We start from the raw sequence: 19,335 nt of genomic DNA, 5'->3' as shown, positions 1-19,335 counted from the left end.
GCGAGGTACAATGATGGAAGAGGTGGCGACGGAGCGGGCACAAAGAGGGGAGAGGGCGCGAGGTAGACGGGGACTGCAGTTTAGACAGGGACAGCGAGGTACAATGATGGAAGAGGTGGCGACGCGAGAAAGGGAGCGGGCACAAAGAGGGGAGAGGGTGTGAGGTAGACGGGGACCACAGGTTAGAGATAGGAAATGATGGAAGGCTCGTGAGAGAGAGCAGGATAGAATGGGGAGAGCGGGAGAGACAAAGAGCAGTAAATTCAGACATAAGCGAAGAGAGAGAGAGAGAGCAGTAAATACAGACATAAGCGAAGAGAGAGAGAGAGCAGTAAATACAGACATAAGCGAAAGGGAATGGGGTCCTAAGAGAGACAGAGGCCTAGGAAAAGGAGGGGAGGCAGGTAGAGAACAAATGCGTATTACGAAGAAAACAAGACCAGCCCGGCTTCTAAAGTGCTCCGGACGAGAGCGTGGCACGCGCGCTTGGCGGGGGGAGCGCATTCCAGGCGGGGGAGCGGACCCTTTGAAGTATGATGCTGAGGGCGCCAGTGGGCTGAAGCACTTCCCCAAACGAATTGCATGGCGGCACGATGCACGTGAGTGTGCGCGTGCTCGCCATGCAATCCACTTTTGGGAGCACTTTGAAATGCCCCTCTTACTAGAGTCTCGCATAGCGATTGCGTAAACGCAATAGCTAGGCGAGACCTAAAAAAGGATGAATATAGACTCGGAGTCAGTGCTATATTTGCAGCTGTCCAACCGGACAGGAATACTTTTAATTTATAAAAATTGAACAAAATCAGTAAAGTGGGACACAAGCCTGCATCCTACTAAATGTGTAAAAAGGAAAAAAAATACAAAATACAAAGATGAGGAAGGCTCAGGCAGAGCGACTTGTTTGCATATTCCACATTCAAATAACACAAACAGGAATGCGATAAGACACTGTTACACATTAATAATACTTAATAGAGAAGCGTATATGGTGTACAATAAGTCGAGGAAGTTTCGATCCCTTTAACCATTTTGGGATCAACATCAGGACATTACATTACATGCCTGAATACAATCGCCTGCAATTATAGAATAAAAAGAGAAGGAAAGGAAAACCGAATTAGAATTGGGAATAAGAAACTTAGGAAAAAATGGCGTATCAAGACAAGCATCTGCGTGTGAAGAAGTGAATTATTCGGCGCAGTGTTACAGTCTAGAACGGTATCCATGGAGAATACGGGTGACAAAGTCAATGTGGGATAAGGGCCGAGGTGTCAAATACTAGAGGAATCGCCATGCGATGAGCATGCCAGCAACCGGTGAGAAAGAGGTCTATATTTCAATACGTGGACCAGAGTGGCAACGTCCAAGAACTATGCCATCATGCTGATCATATGAATCAGGCAGAGAAAAGTCAGTGCGGGGAGCCGCACGACTACATGCAAGGTAACAATACGAGGCTTAATCACTGATAGGGATGAGAGTGGCATTGGTAGTACCGTGCCGACTGTGCTAGAAGTGCCTAGGAGCTGATAAATGTTGGAACTGGCAGTGAGGAGTCGGTGCGGCTAGCCGCACGACTGCATGCAGAAGAACAGTGAGGATGTACCTATACCTATATCCAGGTTGGAGCCACTGATGAGGGCAGAAGCAGGGTGGGCGGGATCCTACCGACTGTGCCTGGAGTGCCAGAGGGCACCAAGGGCCCTGAATGGAGGTAAATTGAAACCTGAAAAGGAAACACACGCAAGGGAGCAGTGGTGTGGGTGACGCTGAAGGAGAGGGACGATAACCATACCTTGATTAGAACCGTAACTTGTACGATGAACCGCGTACACGGTAAAAACGGTCGGATTGCTGGAATAGGTCTTGATGGACCTGGGGAGGAAAAGCGAGTGGAAGAAGTTATGGTCCTTGAAGCACAGGGCTAAGAACAGGTGCCCGAGTGGAGCACTTTGAATATGGCATACCTTGTTAATACGAAACGCAGGAATCAAGGCGCCTTCATTTAGGGATCTCCTGAAGAGTGAATGGGTGTCTGGCAGTGCCCTGGTTCTATAGCGTAACTGGGCTGGAAGTGAACGGTCACACGACCGGCATGAAAAGTGTATGGTGTACTGTGAGTAATGCGGCGGCCATATTTAAAAGGTGAAAGGCAAAGGATGCCTCGTTAAAAATAACAAGTAGCAAGGAAAAAGCGAGCATAAAGAATTATTAAAAGAAACAAGTTGCATGAAAATGGAATATATGTTTTGTTTGCATTGAGCCCCAGTTCACAGATAATCCATAAAAGAAGTCTGAATATGTACATTGGCAAATATATAAGAATATGTACAGAGGGCTGACAAAGAGCACTATTTCCATGTGAGACACCCCCACATGTTGGACTACGTATTTTAACAATTGCATTAGATTGTAAACAGTGATGCGAACACACCATTTTGATAAATGCAAAGTATCACAGAGTGCTGCCAAATATTCAAAGAGAAATCAGGGATAGTTAGAAAGGAAGAGTTACAGGGCTAGAGGGTTCGGAGAAGGCCCTTACTCTAGAAAGTTTTGAAGGAATCAAGGCAGATCCATATCATGGAGAACAATTACAGTTGGTTTACAGCAGAGTGGTCCAATCCTCAAGTCGATTGAGACCAGTACGTATACTTTCAGTTTGTAGGATCCACTAAAGTTCTTCTTTGTTAAGGAGTTGCGATATGTCCACCCGGGTCCACGTATTGAAATATAGACCTTGCTCACCGGTTGCTGGCATGTTCACCGCATGGCGATTCCTCTAGTATTAGACACCTCGGCCCTTATCCCACATTGACTTGTCACCCGTATTCTCCATGGACACTGTTATAGACTGTGACACTGTGCCGAATAATTCACTTCTTCACATGCTGATGCTTGTCATGTCACGCCGTTTTTTCCGAAGTTACTTTATCCTGATTCTAATTACGTTTTCCTTTCCTTCTTTTTTTATTCTCCAATTGCAGGCGATTGTATTCAGGCATGTAATTTAATGTCCTGATGATGATCCCAAAATGGTTGAAAGGGATTGAAACGTTGTCGACTTATTGTACACCATATACATTTCTCTATTAAGTATTATTAATGAGTAACGGTGTCTTATCACATTCCGGTTTGTGTTATTTGAATGTGGAATATGCAAACAAGTCGCTCAGCCTGAGCCTTCCTTGTCTTTCTATTTTGTATTTTTGTTCCTTTTACACGTTTAGTAGGATACAAGCTTGTGTCCCACTTTACTGGTTTTGGTCAATTTCATAAATTAAAAGTATTCTTGTTCGGGTGGAGAGCCTCACACTGAAGCAGCTCCTCCTTCTTTATTTTTATTGCACTCTATTTCAGATGGCTTTGATTTGTAGCAACTTACCAAACCAGTATCAAGGACAGACCAAGTCACATCCAGCTGGCAGTGGCGTCTCTAGACATTATTTTAGGAGGGGCAGAGGGGCCCCTTTAACTTCCAACAGACTAGCATTAAGATTATAGGAAGTTTTTTTTATTTGGGGGGGGGGGGGGGTGGGGTGGAAAGTCTGAGAATGTTTATTTAGCACAACAGTAAGCAAAGCAGGATATCATGAGATAAAGTGACAAAGTGCCACCCCCACCACCCAAAAAAAAAAAACATGGAATTTGTATCAAACTTTACACATTGGCACCAATTGAGAACACATGGTAGAAACTCAAACAGTAAGCTCACTGAAGGTGAAAAAAGTTCTTGTAAGGAGGGTGCAAAAAAACTTCAAAAAGAAGCAAAAATGCAAACTTCAAAACTCTGAGCTGGCTACTTGTGAATCTTCAGGTGTGCTGCCAAGCACAAGTGAGAGACTGAATATGACAGAGGTGGCAAAGTTTATAGAGGTATGGTTAGCGGAGGCCATCATGGTAAAGCGAAGGCATGTGCGTGCTATTTCTCAGTCTTTTTTTCTACAGTCAGAAATTTCCACTATACCATTGCCATGTGTTATCCTTCATTCAAATATTTATATAAAGTAGTGTCACTTTTTAAGCAGACTGAATTGATCATTAATGTGGTCTGTGAAAGGGGCAAGGTCCTCCGAGTGTCTAAATCACTCCAGTTCTCACACCACTCTCTTCTGCAGTCTTGTTTTTAGGTATTTACACGCTTTCTCCTCATATCTTTCTGAAACACCCATTCTGCATATATCGCACCTCATCTCTCTCTCTTCTTCAGCACCTCTTTTCACTCTCTCCTTTCCACTCTACCAAACACACACACACAATGCACCCACTCCTCTGTAAGCACTGCATTTTCTTCATCTTTCGTTTTGTCAATATTTTGACAACTGTGTTCCTCCTTCACACACTTTGGCATATAATTACAATTGCCACATCTGACCATTGTGCTGTGCACTCTGCAGAGAGGCCAGGAATTGGATGAGCAAATATTTTGAACCCCTTTACGAGAGGCATACAGGCACTTTGAATGATTCGCCCTCCCTTCAACTTGAAATCCACATTTCTTAATTGCGGTCCATTATTAACACCCACCCAAAATCCAAACTCACAAAGGAACCTAGAAGCAATTATTTTCACAGTAAGCACTATACATGTCGAATATGTTGCATGAATAACTTAAGAAACACACCATTCTGGGAATGCAAGAGTACATTCAAACAGGTACCTCCCACATTGCAATTCCCAGGCTGAGAGGACAGTGTTAATATTTAGGTTTCGCCTGCACAGTGCTTGCGCTGTGCTTGTGAAATCTCTTGAATTTAATATACATCTTAGAAGCGGGCTCATAACAATTCCCATGGCCAAATTACTGTGTCTATCTGCTGTTGTGTGGAACTTTTTTTTCTTTGTATTCACTTTCCCTGGCTGCACACATTAAAACAGCTGTGTTACATTCCCGATCTTTTCATCGCGATGTCACCAAGGAGTATTCATTGGATCTCACTCTACATTTTATGTGGGCTTAAGTTCTTCAACTCGATTTTATGACTTTGTCTTGGGCAGTTTTATTACTGTGCCTGCACGAGACTGTGTGAAAATCTCACATCACCCTCTCCCCTTATTGGCAGAAATGGGCAACACTGCCATCTACTGGTTATTTGTTTAATTGAATTAAAAAATTGTTCTTGCATACATTTTCTCCTTATGTTTTATGTTGCTCGGGTACTGAACTGAGTACTGGTAGTCAACTCGGATATCTTTGTTTTTAGGTTTTGCCGGCAAAAACTGCTTTTCTTAAATCACAAGGGCGAAATCTAATGCATTTACCAATGGTGGTTTGTTTATGCCAATACATGCGTTTAAGCCACAATATCAAGCAAAAAAGATAAAATATCTGCTAAAAATACTCCATGGTCACATTTAATATGCCATGACACACTGGGCAAGTCATGTCCTTCAAGAGGAGCGTGAGGGTAATTTCCACCTCAACATATCATGGATATGGGACTGAAATTGCATATCTAATAGCAATGAGGTGTAGGTTTGGTTCAATGGCTAAGCAATTAGCACAGCTCTAATCATGGTCTCCTTATGCGAGAATAGGTTTGATCCTGGGTATACCACTTATCTCCCCATGGCACACCTCCAGCAACAGCCAATGAGACTTCGCATACCCAAAGGGGATTCTATTTGCATTTGCTCTACATAAAAAAAAAAGTTCTCGAGGGAACTGCCAAATGAGTCCCACATCACCAACCCTCACTCCCACGCTGAAAAATAATAATCTCTGGAAGAATTAGCAACTGCCAAGAGTAGCGAAGATGTACCCAAACACACTGGCCTAGCAGCTCTAGTATGCGAGATAGGATGTTGGAAAGCCTCTGCTCAAATGTTAGTTTTTGGCTGCATCCTACCACAATACAAGTAGAACCTTGGCCGCTGCACATCATCATCAAGCTAATACTCTTGGCATAGCAACGCTCTACAATGCGATGTAGGCATACATGCAAGAGCATACTGAAGGGCACTCCTGAAGTGTGGCTGCAATGGGAACTGGATTTATGATGCTTTGCCTGCGTTTATAATGGCCAATACACGCATGCGTACTCAGCTGAGCCTCCCATGCAGGTTGTATATTAGTGTCCTCAAGCATTTTTTTTCCATGAAGAAAATAATGGTTGTTATCAGAAAAGATGCTTATAAGAAATTACTTTTATCCAGGTTTTTTGTTTTTTTTGCAGAGTTTTATATGGCGCGAACTTGACCCGAATCCAATAAAGTATCAGAGCGCTTTACATAGCAGGATGTTTTTAGCGTCGTTACCGAGACTCGAACCCAGTTCCCCCAGGTCCGAGGTCGAGCGCCCTAACCGTTAGGTCAACTCTTATAGGTGTAGTGAAATATGGATTTGTGTCGTTTTCTGTGGCCCTCCGTCTTTCCACTTTCTAGCCAGGCTGCTTGGAGTGATGGGTGTTGCTGTACTTCGGATATTAGTGCAATTGTAAAATAATGCAACCCCATTTTATACAGTTTAAAAAAAAAATCCTTTCAAAAATACTTCTCAGAATGTTTTAATCTTCTTATCACCGTGTCCGACGCCTCTTAATTGCATTCTAACGTGAGGTGCGATCGCAAAAGTTTGTTATAGATCAGGCTCAAAGGGTGGGGCAATAGGTAAGCCCCCTATGTTGGCGGATGCTCTTTGCCGAGGCTCCGCACTGGCCTCAATCATCCCGCATAACACGGAGGAGGCGACCTCTTCTCAGGGAAAGACTGACCGTTTTACACACCCTGGCGGTGGACAATTTGCGCCAAAGGCAGGTGGGACTAGCCAGACACTGGTGGCCGGGGGGGCACCGCTGTCCCTTCATCGATAATCCTTCAAGCCATCAAAGACTAACAAGCGGCCCTAGAAACCAGGATTTATGGGGCTAGCATCGAGGTGTCCCATCTGAGAAAGGTTTGTGTCAAGTGGTAGATTGGGTAATTGCGGTTGAGACTCGCAGGTCTGAAGCGGAAGTTGAGTTGCGCTTCCTGAGTCAAGATTTGTCCTAACTCTGCAAAGTGGCCCGACAGCTAGAGTGCCGGGCTGAGGATGCAGAGGGGAGATATAGGCGCAAAGACGTGCGCTTGGCGGAAGTACCGGAGGAAGTGGAGGGCCCCTCCTGAACTTTTCTTTATGGAATGTTTCAATCCTGGATCCCGGCACAGGATATTTCAACTTACTTTCTGACTAAGAGAGCACACATGGCTCGGACTAAGAAACCCCTCCAGGTGCACCGCACACACGGTCACCCGAGGCTGCTGAACTACTTGGAAAGAGATGCCATCTTGAAGGCAGTCTGCACCCGACATTTACAGGCAGCCAAGAGGATTGTTCCAGACTACGCAGCCCGCGCTAATAGAAAGGATACTAAACATGTTAATAAATACCCACCACATGGCTGAGAATCTGATGTTCATCTCATGGAGCCTAAACAGGTTAGGCTGAAAGATTAAGAGAGGGTTTGTGGCACAATACATCTGTAGGCACTCACCCGATCGGATGTTGCTACAGGAAACCCACTTGATGGCTAAAAATTGTAAATGCCTCCAGGGCACCCAATATGTCTAATTAGAATATGTGGGGTTCACAGGGGGATCGAGATGAGTGGCCATTAAGTCCAAACAACCTCCCTTCCTCACGGAGAGGCAATGGGAAGACTGAAGGCGGTTATGTGGCGGTACAGGGAAAATGGGGTAGGGGAGACATTCTCACAGTAAACGTGCATGTACCTCCCAAATTACAGCATCGTGTCCTCGACAAGTTAGGTGTCTGCAGCTGAAATATATTTGATCAGTGGGGTCTTTAATAAGGTTATCCACTGAAAGCTTGATAGAATCTCTCCCTGTGACTGACATCACGAGCGCCACGGGTCTAGAGCCATTTACATATGCTCTGGAGATTCAGGCACACATAGGACAGACCGAATTCCTTCCTGTAAGGAGTTCATAAGCCCTGATCTCGCCTGGACTACCTGCTCGTTCTGGCCGACGAGGTTATATGGGAGATGGAATATCTGGACAGGAGAATTTCCGACTATTCTCTTGCACATTCTAATAGGAACCAGCAGTCGAGAAACCACAAACCCTTTGGGGCACTGAAAGATAAAAAGGTTGTCAAAACCCTGCAAGTTGACTCTTAATTGTACTTTGAGGGAATTGAAGGGGCCGTGGACTCCCCGATTATGCTCTGGGAGGCATACATGGCAGTTCTTAGGGAAAAAGTCCAATGTATAGTTTATAAAAAGAAGATCAGGGAACAACAGGTGCTAGTGCTGGACAAGCAAGTAATGAACATGGAAACAGCTTGGTTACAGACCGGCAGCTACTGGCGATCAGAGTTCAATACTGTAACCTTACTCAAAACGCAGCTCAACATTATTACCCCTCAGTGCAGAGGAAACTGCATGAAACCGGGGTAAAATGGACTTCCTCGTAGCATGGCTGGGACAAAGAGAGGAGATGTGCTTGGTGGTAGAGATGTATGCAGGGTATAGGGCCGGTTGTTGAAACAGACCGGGCTGTAGCACATGCATTTGCACAATACTTCTGTACCCTTTATGAGGCATAAAGAGAAGGCACAGAGCAGGATATGGAAGCAATCCTACACGAGTTGTAGGTTAGGGTCTTAAGAGAACCTAGATTGGAATGCTCTGAAGAAGATTTGATATGGAGTAGTATTCGGCACATATGGACTTGGGGAAAACACTAGGAGCGAACGGCTCCCTGTAGAACTGTATAAACGATTGGTGCCACGTCTTCCCCCACTCAAACTGTTTCTCACAGCCAAAGATGCGAGGAACCCCCACCTGACCCTAATATCATACCTTACTATCATAGTCGTGATTCCCGAAAAAGAATAACACATCTATGCCTCATATAGGCCTATTTCTCTCATGAACACCAAAAGACAAATAGTGGCCAGAATCTTGGCACCACGGGTAGCCAAGGTGATCAACTCCATCATACATAGAGACCAGCCAGAATGTATGCCGAGGAGGGCAACAAGGCTCAGACTCCGAACACTACATGTTTGGTTAGACTGAACCCAATCTGAGGGAGACCCCAAGGCCACATTGTTGCTAGATGCAAAGAAGGCTTTTGACTCGATTGACTGGGTGGACCTCCACTTGACAGTGAGACGATTCAAGTTTGGTCCCATTTTTTGCAAATGGGAGGCCCTGCTCTATAAAGCACTCAAGAAGCGGTGAGGGTGAATGAATTGCTCTCAGATACATTTCAGCTGGGGAGAAGCACTAGGCAGAGATGCCACTTTGTTCCCTTTCATTTGCACTGTGCCTGGAGCCGCTGTTGTGTTGGGTGCGCTGCAGGGCTGACCTAATGGGATTTCCTGAGGGGATGAGAGAACCGGAAAAAAAAAACAACAAAAAAATGATGCGAATGACTGTTTCATCTTACGAACCAGAAATGCCGATCCTGTCACTCTTCCGTAACAGTGAAATATATTTCGGCTAGCGCATCAACCGGATAAATCAACCGTTTATCAGATGGGGGACTGAGAGGGCTTGGTCAGACAGATCAGGGTTTTCTGTGTGTCTCGAGTGGGCTTCAGGTCTCTGAGAATCGAGATAACAGCTTATGGAGATAGGTTCCTGGAGTAAAACGTGGGCAGGGTCCTAGGCAAATTTCAGGAAGAGGAAAAAAGGTGGTGTGAACTACCCTTATCGATTATGGATAGGAGCTCTATTTTTAAGAAATATACTTTGATAGGATAAAATATTTCAGCTGTTTCTATGGGATAGATGCACCCCAAGGATAGCGTGGCAAACTCCCTATCAATTAAACTACAAGAGCATCTCCCTCACCAACATTAGGGTATATTACAGGGCATAGCCACTTCAGATCATTGTGGGTTAGTGCCAGGATGCGGATATTATTTAGAGTTTTATAATGCAGAAATGTGATTTTTTTTTTGTTCATACTTATTCTCACACCATGCTGACATAGCAGTTTTTTAGGTCTCGCCTGACTCTGCGCATGCGCTAGTCTGGCGAGACTTATTGAGAGGGCTCCAAAAAGTGCTACAAGGCCAGCCTAGAGCTACAGTGCATGTGCGCGGGCGCGCGTGCCGATGATTACTTTCACTTTTGCGGCCGCACAGCCGCTTTGATGTTTGATCGTTATTGCGATCGCTTTCACTTTTACGGCCGCTTTGCATAGCCAATAGGTCTCGCTTTTGGGACCTTATAAGTATTTAGCTATGCAACTGTTGCATGGCTAAACACTTATAAGGTCCCAAAGGCGAGACCTATTGGCTATGCCAATGCTTGTATTATTTTCTATGGTGAAATTGGCCTAAACAAAAAAAAACAAAACAAAAAAAACAACCTCAAATTTGGGGTTGGGGCAGTTCTTTTTGAGTCTCTACTAGAAATCTTGTCCGATTCGATGCACATTTTGAACTTACTCTACTTTCCACATTCTGTGCATTGCTGCATCAATCTTAAACTTTGAGATCCTTCATAGAAATTGATGTGTGTCTTCCGATTGATTTATTTAATCTCCTATATTTTTACCATTCTGTATTGTACTTTACGATTTTAATAAACCTTCATGGTTTCCTCAAGAACGGATATTGAACTCAGTTTTTGAGTGTCTTCATTAATTTCAGAAATTTTGAAATGCTGTTTGGATCTCGTCTTTAGGGACATATGACCTCATTTATTGTGGAGGACAACACACTCCCCCCCCCCCCCCCCCGACTCCTAGTCTGGGCCCTATGAGTAACACAGATTATCTAGGAGATGGCTCCCACACATCCAAACACGCGCATCCCCTATTTATAGGAAGACAGACTTTTCGATACTGCAGCATGAAATGTGGTACTCGCCGCATATCGCTCCAATGCCAAGTCAGGGATAGTATGTGCTATATAAATATAATTTACAAACAAGCTCATGTTTAAGACTATCTTTCTAAGTGATGCACGTCCTTTCCATGTGATCTATGAAGTCATGGAACGGTTGCTATCGTTCTGCATATAGCCTTTCTATGAAAGCACAATATGTGGGAGCATATACGTGAAAGTGTCTTGTTCAGCATTCCCCCTCCCCCCCGATCTAAAGCATGATTTTCCAGAAAACACTGACCGAATCCCATTTTCCATGTGCTCCACCCAGCTGTCGTGTCCTAGTAGCATAGACACTGTTGGGGTTCGAAAGCCATCGGTGGAAATATGTCCTTGCTTAGCTAAGCGTTGAGCTCCAAGTGTCGTTGCCACAGTCTCCCAGAGCTCTGAACCTGTAAGAAACCAAGGAGACCCAATTCATTAACTAACATGGAACAGGTCAGGTATGTGCCTGTTTACACTTACAAATCACAAAACCAGCATCCTACCCAAGTCCTCCCACATGGGAGCAGTGAAGCAGTCTTTACTGAGAAGCACCAGGTCTCCATGAAGTTGCCATGAGTGGGGCAAATCCCTCTCCAGCTCACGTCCCCAGGCAATCCCATACCGCTCGACAAGGTCATGAAGCTCCTGACGCAACTTCTGCGCTGGTGACTGGACTCGAGCCCGCTTCGAAAAAACAGGATTCTAAAAGGAAAGGAGGAGTGGAGTGAATGCTCTAACTGACCTGCAACAGGCCAGCCAGACAGAAGCATTTCTTGTATCCAGCCCAAAAACTACTTGCTGGGCACTAGTCCTTGCTTCCCCCTAGCAAGTGGCACGTTTGCATTGTAACATGTGTTGGGTGAACACTTATGTCAGAACATAATATTGACTAAAGACCTTAAAGAGAGCTTCCCTACCACCGCCCCCACCAATAAAGGAATTTTTGTGAAAATGAGTGACAAATTGTTCATTATAAATTACACCATTCCAATAACACCTGTACAATTAGTGGCAAATGGAGCATTTTAAAACATACTCAGAAAGTAACACTGGTTAGAACACAAGATATAAATATTATTTCAAAGAAATGTTTGGTGATCTTGGAAAAAAAAGTGACCATCACCTCTCTTACAAAATGTTGAGACCATTAATGGCAAATGGTGCATTTTCGTGACTCATGTGGTCAGAAAGCACCACTGGGAAAAGAGAATATCTGGTAAGGAAAATGTAGGATTCCAGTACAGGTTGTTTTCAAACTATTCTATATCAAAGAAATAGGGAGGGTTCCCCGCAGTCTACCCCCTTGTTTCGGGGCATGCGTTATACTCTACTGGCTCTATCCTTAAAGACCTTCTCCTATCAGAAAAGCTCTTCATATTCCTGTAGAAGGTAGCGCCTCCCCTCAAAACAATGAATACATTTTCAATGACGCGTCTGCTGCGTGCCACAGCGAATGTGTATGAAGCCAGCACTCCTTTAGGCGCACACACAAAACAGATTCAAATATCATTTTAGATTCAGTCCAATCAACATTATGTAGAACACCAATGTTAAAATATAACGGTCTGCAAGAAATAAGATCAAATGGTATGAGGGTTTCAACATTTATGGAGAAGCACATAGTAACCAATGATATAAAGAATGTTGAATAAACATGTAAGCCTGGAATGAAAAGGTTTATGAAAAATGTCCTGTATCTAAAAGCTTGAAGTCTACAGTACGTGCCAAAGCCCTCAATTTAATGTTGTGTTATGTATTTCCACAACAGACGAGTGTCTCCATGTCACGGTAGATTTATCCAGTGCAGGCTTCTTAAAAACAAGCACCGGCAAAGCCTCTAGTGCCTATTGGTTTCGTCAAAGGTTGTAGCCATGCTATACAGCATCCCCAATGCTGTGCAGTGTGGTAAAAACTGGGGGGACGGAGGGGGGGGGGGGGGGGGGGGACGTACAATGTGGCCGGCCGTGTAATTTCGTTTCTGTGTGTACCAAGCATGTGTTTGCCACAAAATGGCGCATGGGATTGAAAAGATAAAAAAAAAAAAAAAAGAGCCTGGAAGCAATGCAGGTCGGGGAGTGAAACATGGAGGGGTGTTGGAATCATGGAGGACTGGGGTGAGGACGAAACAGCAAGGTGAGGAAGCAATATTGGGGTACTTGGGGGTGTGGGGGGAGCCAACACTGACGGGTGCAGGGAGGGAAGCAAATGAAGAGAGAGGAACGTGGAGTGGAGGGACGCAAACAGACAAAAGGGTGCAATGTCTAGCAGGGGTGAAGCAGTAAGGCCAGAAAGAATCAAAGGGAGAGCAGCACACGAGGGTGAGCGCAAGGAAAGGAGGGGGGGGGGGGGGAGAGGAGGACAGAGAAGCCCACGGGCAGAGAAAGGGCAATATAAGCGAGGCAGAGCAGTGGAGTATACAAGGGAAACAGCAGGACAACACATACACTCTTGTGGAGTACTTAAAAAAGAACAAGCATTGAAAATGCAATAGGCCTCGCCTTTGATTAAGTTAAAGCCATTTGCTTTGTTAATGGTATTGTATAGCAAAGCAAATGGCTTTAACTTAATAAAAGGAGAGACCTATTGCATTTTCAATGCTTGTTTTTTACTGCTGTGCACGGGGGTGAGGGACCAACCCATTTGTCAAGCATGCACCAGGACCTGTGACACCTCTGCTATTCGTTTGCGAGGGTCCGAGGGAAGCCTGTCCGCTGGAGCGTAGCTGTCATTGGTGTAGCAGGTGCAGTGGCACCAGGTCCCAGAGCACCGACGGCCAACTGAACCCTGATTATTGCCAGAGGGTCCACTTCCTTTCTTACACAAGGCTACGCCCCACCGCCCGTCCCACTGCTGTCTGCTCTACTGGTTGCGGTCCTGTGTGGGTAGATATTGTCCTATTGCGGTCTCTGCTGTACATAAAGTGCGGGTTTTGTCGATGCGTGGTATGTTACAGCCTTCGGCCGTCGCAGCTCGCTGAGTGCTGTTGGTGAACACCCCGAGTGCTGGAGGTCACCCTCTCGGCAGTGGGTCTGTTCATGTAGCAGATGGAGCACCCCCTTGAAGGTCGCGCTGAAGAACTCCCCCCCCCCCCCCTCCCTGCTCCGAGGAGAGTACACCTTGAAGAGGAGCCCTCTCCGGTCCAAGGACTGCTGCACTCACTCAGCACATCTGCGGGGACCGGAAATATGCCGCAGGGGCGGAATGTGAGCCGGGCTCGCGCTCTTCCCTGGAATCCTGCAGAGTAAACCCTGTCCAATGTGACCCCCGTGCTGGCGGCGGGAAGTCCCCAGGTGCGCTCTCCCAAGCTCAATCATCGCAGGACTACTGAAGAACCAGATCATAGCTAGCCTTGTGACCTCAGAAGGGCACTATAGAGAAAGCAAATGGGTCACTTCCACCATGATGTCAGCTGGGGTTTGGAGGTCTTCTGTGGCATAATTTACCGGCTGGTTCCTCAACTTCACAGGGTCACAGGACCCTGTTCTAGAAGTGTGTATTTTTTTTGAGCTAACACAGTAGGCAATGTTACATCGATTAAACACGTTTCTATGTATTTTCTAGCGCAAAATCATCTTGTCTGCATAATTTCCTGTACCCCTTTATAGCGGTACAGGTAAAAATGTTGGTTTATCTTTGTGTGTGTCTTGGTTTCCCATATCAAGGTTGGCTCACAGCAGAATTATTCCACGCATTCAGGCTGCACCGCTGCAAAGATGCCCTTCATTGACAATTATAAAACAGACATGACTGGTACGACATTGCCAAGTGGTAGTGGCTAGAAGTCCAGGACTGGTTAGAATTGTGAGGCGTGTCAGCTAGGCCGCAGTGACTATCACTACGGGAACACATGTGCCATGCCTGTTGCTGATGGTATATGGTCTCCCATTTTACCATAGCAACAGGAGTTACCAGATAAATTGGCATTACAAGTGGTGCTCAAAAATGGCACCATGTGCATGGTGGAAGGCGAAAATCATGTGGGATTCTGGAAGCAGTCCCCGATTCATGCAGCGTTATCCCCTTCATCAGGATTGCTTTGCAATGACTGCTAATACTAAACCTGGGCTTGCTGCACCACGTGTCTGACAGGAGCGCTGGAGGGGAGGGTGCAGGAGGTGCTGCAGCACCCTGATAACCTTTGGGGAGTTAAGCTGAATAATCGACCATGAGGAGTCGATTGATTGATATGTTTTTCTTGTAACACTTTGTTTGTTACAGGGCTGTGGGTCAAGTGTCAGCCAGCTTCTTATCAAAAAATGCTTCCAATACTTTTGAGTCCCCTGGCTACAAGATGAGCGAATTTTATTCAAGGACACTCTTGTCTGGCACAAGATAGTGTGAAATGGAATTGTTACAGTGTGGAGAACCGTTTCAACGCGCATGCAAAGAAAACCAATGGCTCAGGTTTCAATACTTCAAAATATATCAGCAGTGTGGAAAGTACAAGTGACACATATGGTAACATCAAATCACAGCAAGCAAAAACGGTGCCGCTTAACCACCAGCAGACTCCTGGGGCAAGCTGCACAGATCTCAATGTGCAAACTCAATCCTTAAAAGCGTCAGCATGCTTCATGCCCCATTGTATCTCATAAATGCTAAATCTTTCCATTAGTGTCCAGGGGAACAGTTACTTCTTCTACTGGGTTTCACCTCCTTATTTAGCCAGGGGTATAAATGAGCACCATTGTGTTGCTTTTCAGTTTGCCATTCAGGCCCTTTTATGCAGTTTCTTTGAGTGAGTTTTTTCAGCTAAGGTTTTTATTCATCTTTCATTCTGTTGACAAGACAAGAAGAACGGTGACACAGGCCCTCGTCAGCAGCAGGTTGGACTACGGCAACGCACTCTACGCAGGAATCCCGGCCAAACACCTGCGACGACTGCAACGCATCCAAAACGCCTCCGCCCGACTGATCCTCAACGTCCCCCGTCACAGCCTCCTCACCCCCTACCTGAGAGACCTACACTGGCTCCCCGTCGACAAGAGGATCACCTTCAAGATGCTCACCCACGCTCACAAAGCACTCCACAACACTGGACCAACCTACCTAAACAGCAGACTCCGCTTCCACACCCCCACCCGTCAGCTCCACTCCGCCAGCCACGCCCTCCCCCGCATCCAACGAACAACCTCCGGCGGCAGATCCTTCTCCTTCCTCGCCGCCAATACTTGGAACACCCTCCCTACCCACCTACGACAGACCCAAGACCTGCTCACCTTCAGAAGACTCCTCACGACCTGGCTCTTCGAGCAGTAGCGCCCCCCCCCCTTCCCCCCCTCTCAGCACCAGGAGACCCTCACGGGTAAGTAGCGCGCTTTATAAGTTGATTGACAACATTGATGAGTGCATGCGACAGGCGCATTAACTGATGACACGCCTGAACCATTAGGTGGCCCTCAGCTGAGATGTGAGCATCATCTGCTGGTTATAAAAATCCACCTTTGAAGTGCTTGAGTTCTATGTTGTAATCATAACTTCAGGGATGGAGCACTTACCAAAATCAGTGCTTACCAATCTAGACTTAAAACATGCCATATTCTTTAGGGTTAATTAACGTAAATACGTTTGAAATCATGCCAGCAAATAACAATGAGGTGACCAGAAGTACACAATTTTACAATGAATATAGACGTAGTTAAAGTCAAGTATATTTGATAGCTCACACAGCTACATTGTGAGATGAATATTCATGTGTATTCGTTCACTCAGAAAGGGGATGTTTCGGAGGGTTAGTGAGTGGCAGAATGGGTGAAGCTCTGGAGTCTGCATCCGACTTCTAGTCACCTTGGTGTGCAGATATTCACCCGGACTAGGATGCTGTTGAGGCAGGAAGTACAGGTTCTGCTCAGCATTCGCTTGATGCTGTAGGGGTCCGCCATGCAGTGACTTTACCTGTGTTTTGCAGTGTTAAGTTTAGGGCTGTCCGATTGCTTCATGTCTGATGTGTAAACAAAAGGAATGGAATTGAGGTATTCCGTGCACGTGGATTAAGAATCTGGCAAACCTACTAATAGAGCATGGCATGGCACAGGGCACACAGCTGCTTATTCCCACCGGCCTCTGCCACTGTGTTTCAGATGCTCGGCCTTTCCCCGCAGTTTCAAGTAGGCCAGCTCTGCAGCGCAGCATCGAGGGGTTTTATCTCATTCCAGATCAGAACTATAGAGCATGCTGTTGGAGAGGGCTAGATAGCCGTGCCCGAGAAGCATCCAATAGAATTGCCTCATTTCTTTTTCACATTCCCCAATGGTAACAGTACAAAGGAAGAGAGGGAGACAGGCGCGGTGCGTCCATTGGGGCGTGGGGGCGTAGCCCGCCCGCGCCTCGCGCCCGCAGCTCTCCCTCTCCTCTGTGAAGCCCGCGCCTCGCGCACGCAGCTCTCCCTCCTCTGTGAATGTCAGTCAGCATGACGTCGGACCGTGGGCGGTCCGGCGTCATGTTGATTGACATCATTGTCAGACGCCTTTGGGAAAGGCAGCACAAGTGCGCATGGAGCTTAATTTTTACTCCGTGCCCAGTCATGCGTACTTGTGTTTTTGCTGCCTTGCGCATGCCCATTAGGAGCCCCTCGGTCTCCTAATGGGCAGGCGGCGGGCGAGGAGTAGGCGGTGCCGTCAGCCAATCCTGGCGCTGCTGCAACGCCAGGATTGGCTGAGGGCCGGGTTGCCAGTCACTTGCGTCACGGTGTTCCAGACCGTTTGAAGGAGCAGAGAGGCGCCAACGCGGGCCAGGAGAAGACGAGGCGGTCACCGGTCAGGTAAGTGTTTTTTAATTTATTTTAGGGTGGTTAAGGTTTCCTGACTGTGACCCGGGCCGTCGCTGGTGTATGTCACGTGGTTCTGTGCACGTTTGAACTATTAGCAGTGGTCATTCTGCCTTTGTGCATGTGGTGTAATTTAACATTTCCAAAACCTGTTTTACGGGTTTACTTTTCAACTGTATTTACCAAAGGCGCATGCTATCTGCTTTCAAAGGTGTTTTGTTACCAATTGTGTTAACCATAGGACTTAGCCACTGCCTGTAATCTAACGTTTTGTGTCTTGTACAACCAAAGCTGGGTGGCTTCAAACTTGTCCAGATATCACCCGATACTCAGTTATACATCATGTTCATCAAATAAGATTGGCTACGTGTTTCACAATTAGCATTTGGTGTTTTAAATAAACCACAACATGCAACACTTATGGACAAAGCCAATAATCATACATTTCACTGGTAGATGCAAGTCATTTGTGTGGATCCCATAAATGGCCCAATGGGGCAGGTCGGTGCAATCACTGTGGGTGCCAGAATTATGGGTCCTTCCGTTGCAGTGCTGTCCACACACTGATGGCCATCGGGCAATTCACAAATGTGAATTACTCGTGTAAACCGTAAATTATGCGGGTACTGAGTTGCAAAATGAGACACGTCTGAGGTTAGCTTGCAAAAAAATACAAAGCTGTGTACGTATGTTATGCAAAGTTTGCATAATTTCTGGTGAAGTTGCCCATGGATGAGTAAATGTAGTTAACCCAATAGAGGGGCCAGTTCTCTGTAAGTATTCATAAATAATTTTATGAATAGGCCCCGAACTGTTCAGCTCTCTAACTAAAATTGCAAAGAGGGGACAGTCATTTCTATTTGCATTAATTGTGTATGAATATTCTATGAAAATGTCTAATTATTTTATTTACAAAGAACTATAACTATTTATGCCAAGTATGCCTAGCAATAGTGGTGATGATGTGAATCTCACGTGACAGGTCACCTGATAAAGAGAGATCTTGAATTAGGGGAATATTGGACAGGTGGGTCTTGAGCCTCATTCTGAATGAGAGGATATCTGGTGACAATCTTAATTAGATAGGCCGGGAATTCCAGGTAGTGGGAGCGGCACCTGGAAAAGATTGTCTTTGAGCCAGGTAAGTATTGCATTTCTGGTGTTTGATAGTGAGCGAGTGTGGGATATTCTGGAGTCACCAGATATTTCTAGTAAACTTTTGCAGCTTTGTGGCTTCTAATGCAGACGAACAGTTGAATTACTTTATTAACCTTCTTGCTTTGTCAAATTTGCTTGAAAATGCACCATTTGCCTGCTCTTTTTAAAAACAATTCTTGGGGGAGATTCTCCCCCCCCCCCCCCCCCCCCCGAGCCCCCCTTTGGTTGTTCAGGCTTGCTCACTACGCTCGCTTGCCGATGTGCACTTCCCCGCAAATTTTACGCCCTACCACTTTCGGATGTCACCAGCCGCGCCTGGAGGTAGAGAGTGGGAGAGAAAGAAAGAGAGAGAGAACAAGAGTGTGGGAGAGAGGCCGGCTCCTGAGAAGCAATCTTCGGTTTACACCGACCTGTGGGCCGCTCTAACTCCAAGAGGTAAACAGTAGAAATTTAGAGAAGAAAGGTTCACGCGACAGTGGCAGTTCGTGTTCATAAACCAAAGCTCCCCAGGCCTGTCATTAACACACACTATCAGAAGTTGTGGGAAATGATTAGGGCAGGCAACATCGCTGATGGACGT

At 45.9% G+C, this 19,335-nt stretch overlaps 1 protein-coding gene across 2 annotated transcripts in view; it reads right to left on the bottom strand.

Moving 5' to 3' along the window:
- Positions 1–19,335, bottom strand: part of TYW2 (tRNA wybutosine-synthesizing protein 2) — a 174,289-nt gene that overhangs the window by 104,664 nt on the left and 50,290 nt on the right. For both annotated transcript variants that reach the window (XM_085607740.1, XM_085607741.1), the window contains exons 4-5: positions 11,335–11,533; positions 11,088–11,238 (exon numbers count right to left, since the gene is read on the bottom strand). In XM_085607740.1, coding sequence (XP_085463866.1) covers positions 11,088–11,238; positions 11,335–11,533 — 350 coding nt within the window. The remainder of the gene's footprint in view (positions 1–11,087; positions 11,239–11,334; positions 11,534–19,335) is intronic.

The sequence above is a fragment of the Triturus cristatus genome, chromosome 5_2 (genome assembly GCF_964204655.1).
Source record: "Triturus cristatus chromosome 5_2, aTriCri1.1, whole genome shotgun sequence".
NCBI classification, from domain to species: Eukaryota; Metazoa; Chordata; class Amphibia; order Caudata; family Salamandridae; genus Triturus; species Triturus cristatus.
The sequence above is the reverse complement of the archived record's forward strand: the minus strand, read 5'-3'. Positions and strand labels throughout refer to the sequence as shown.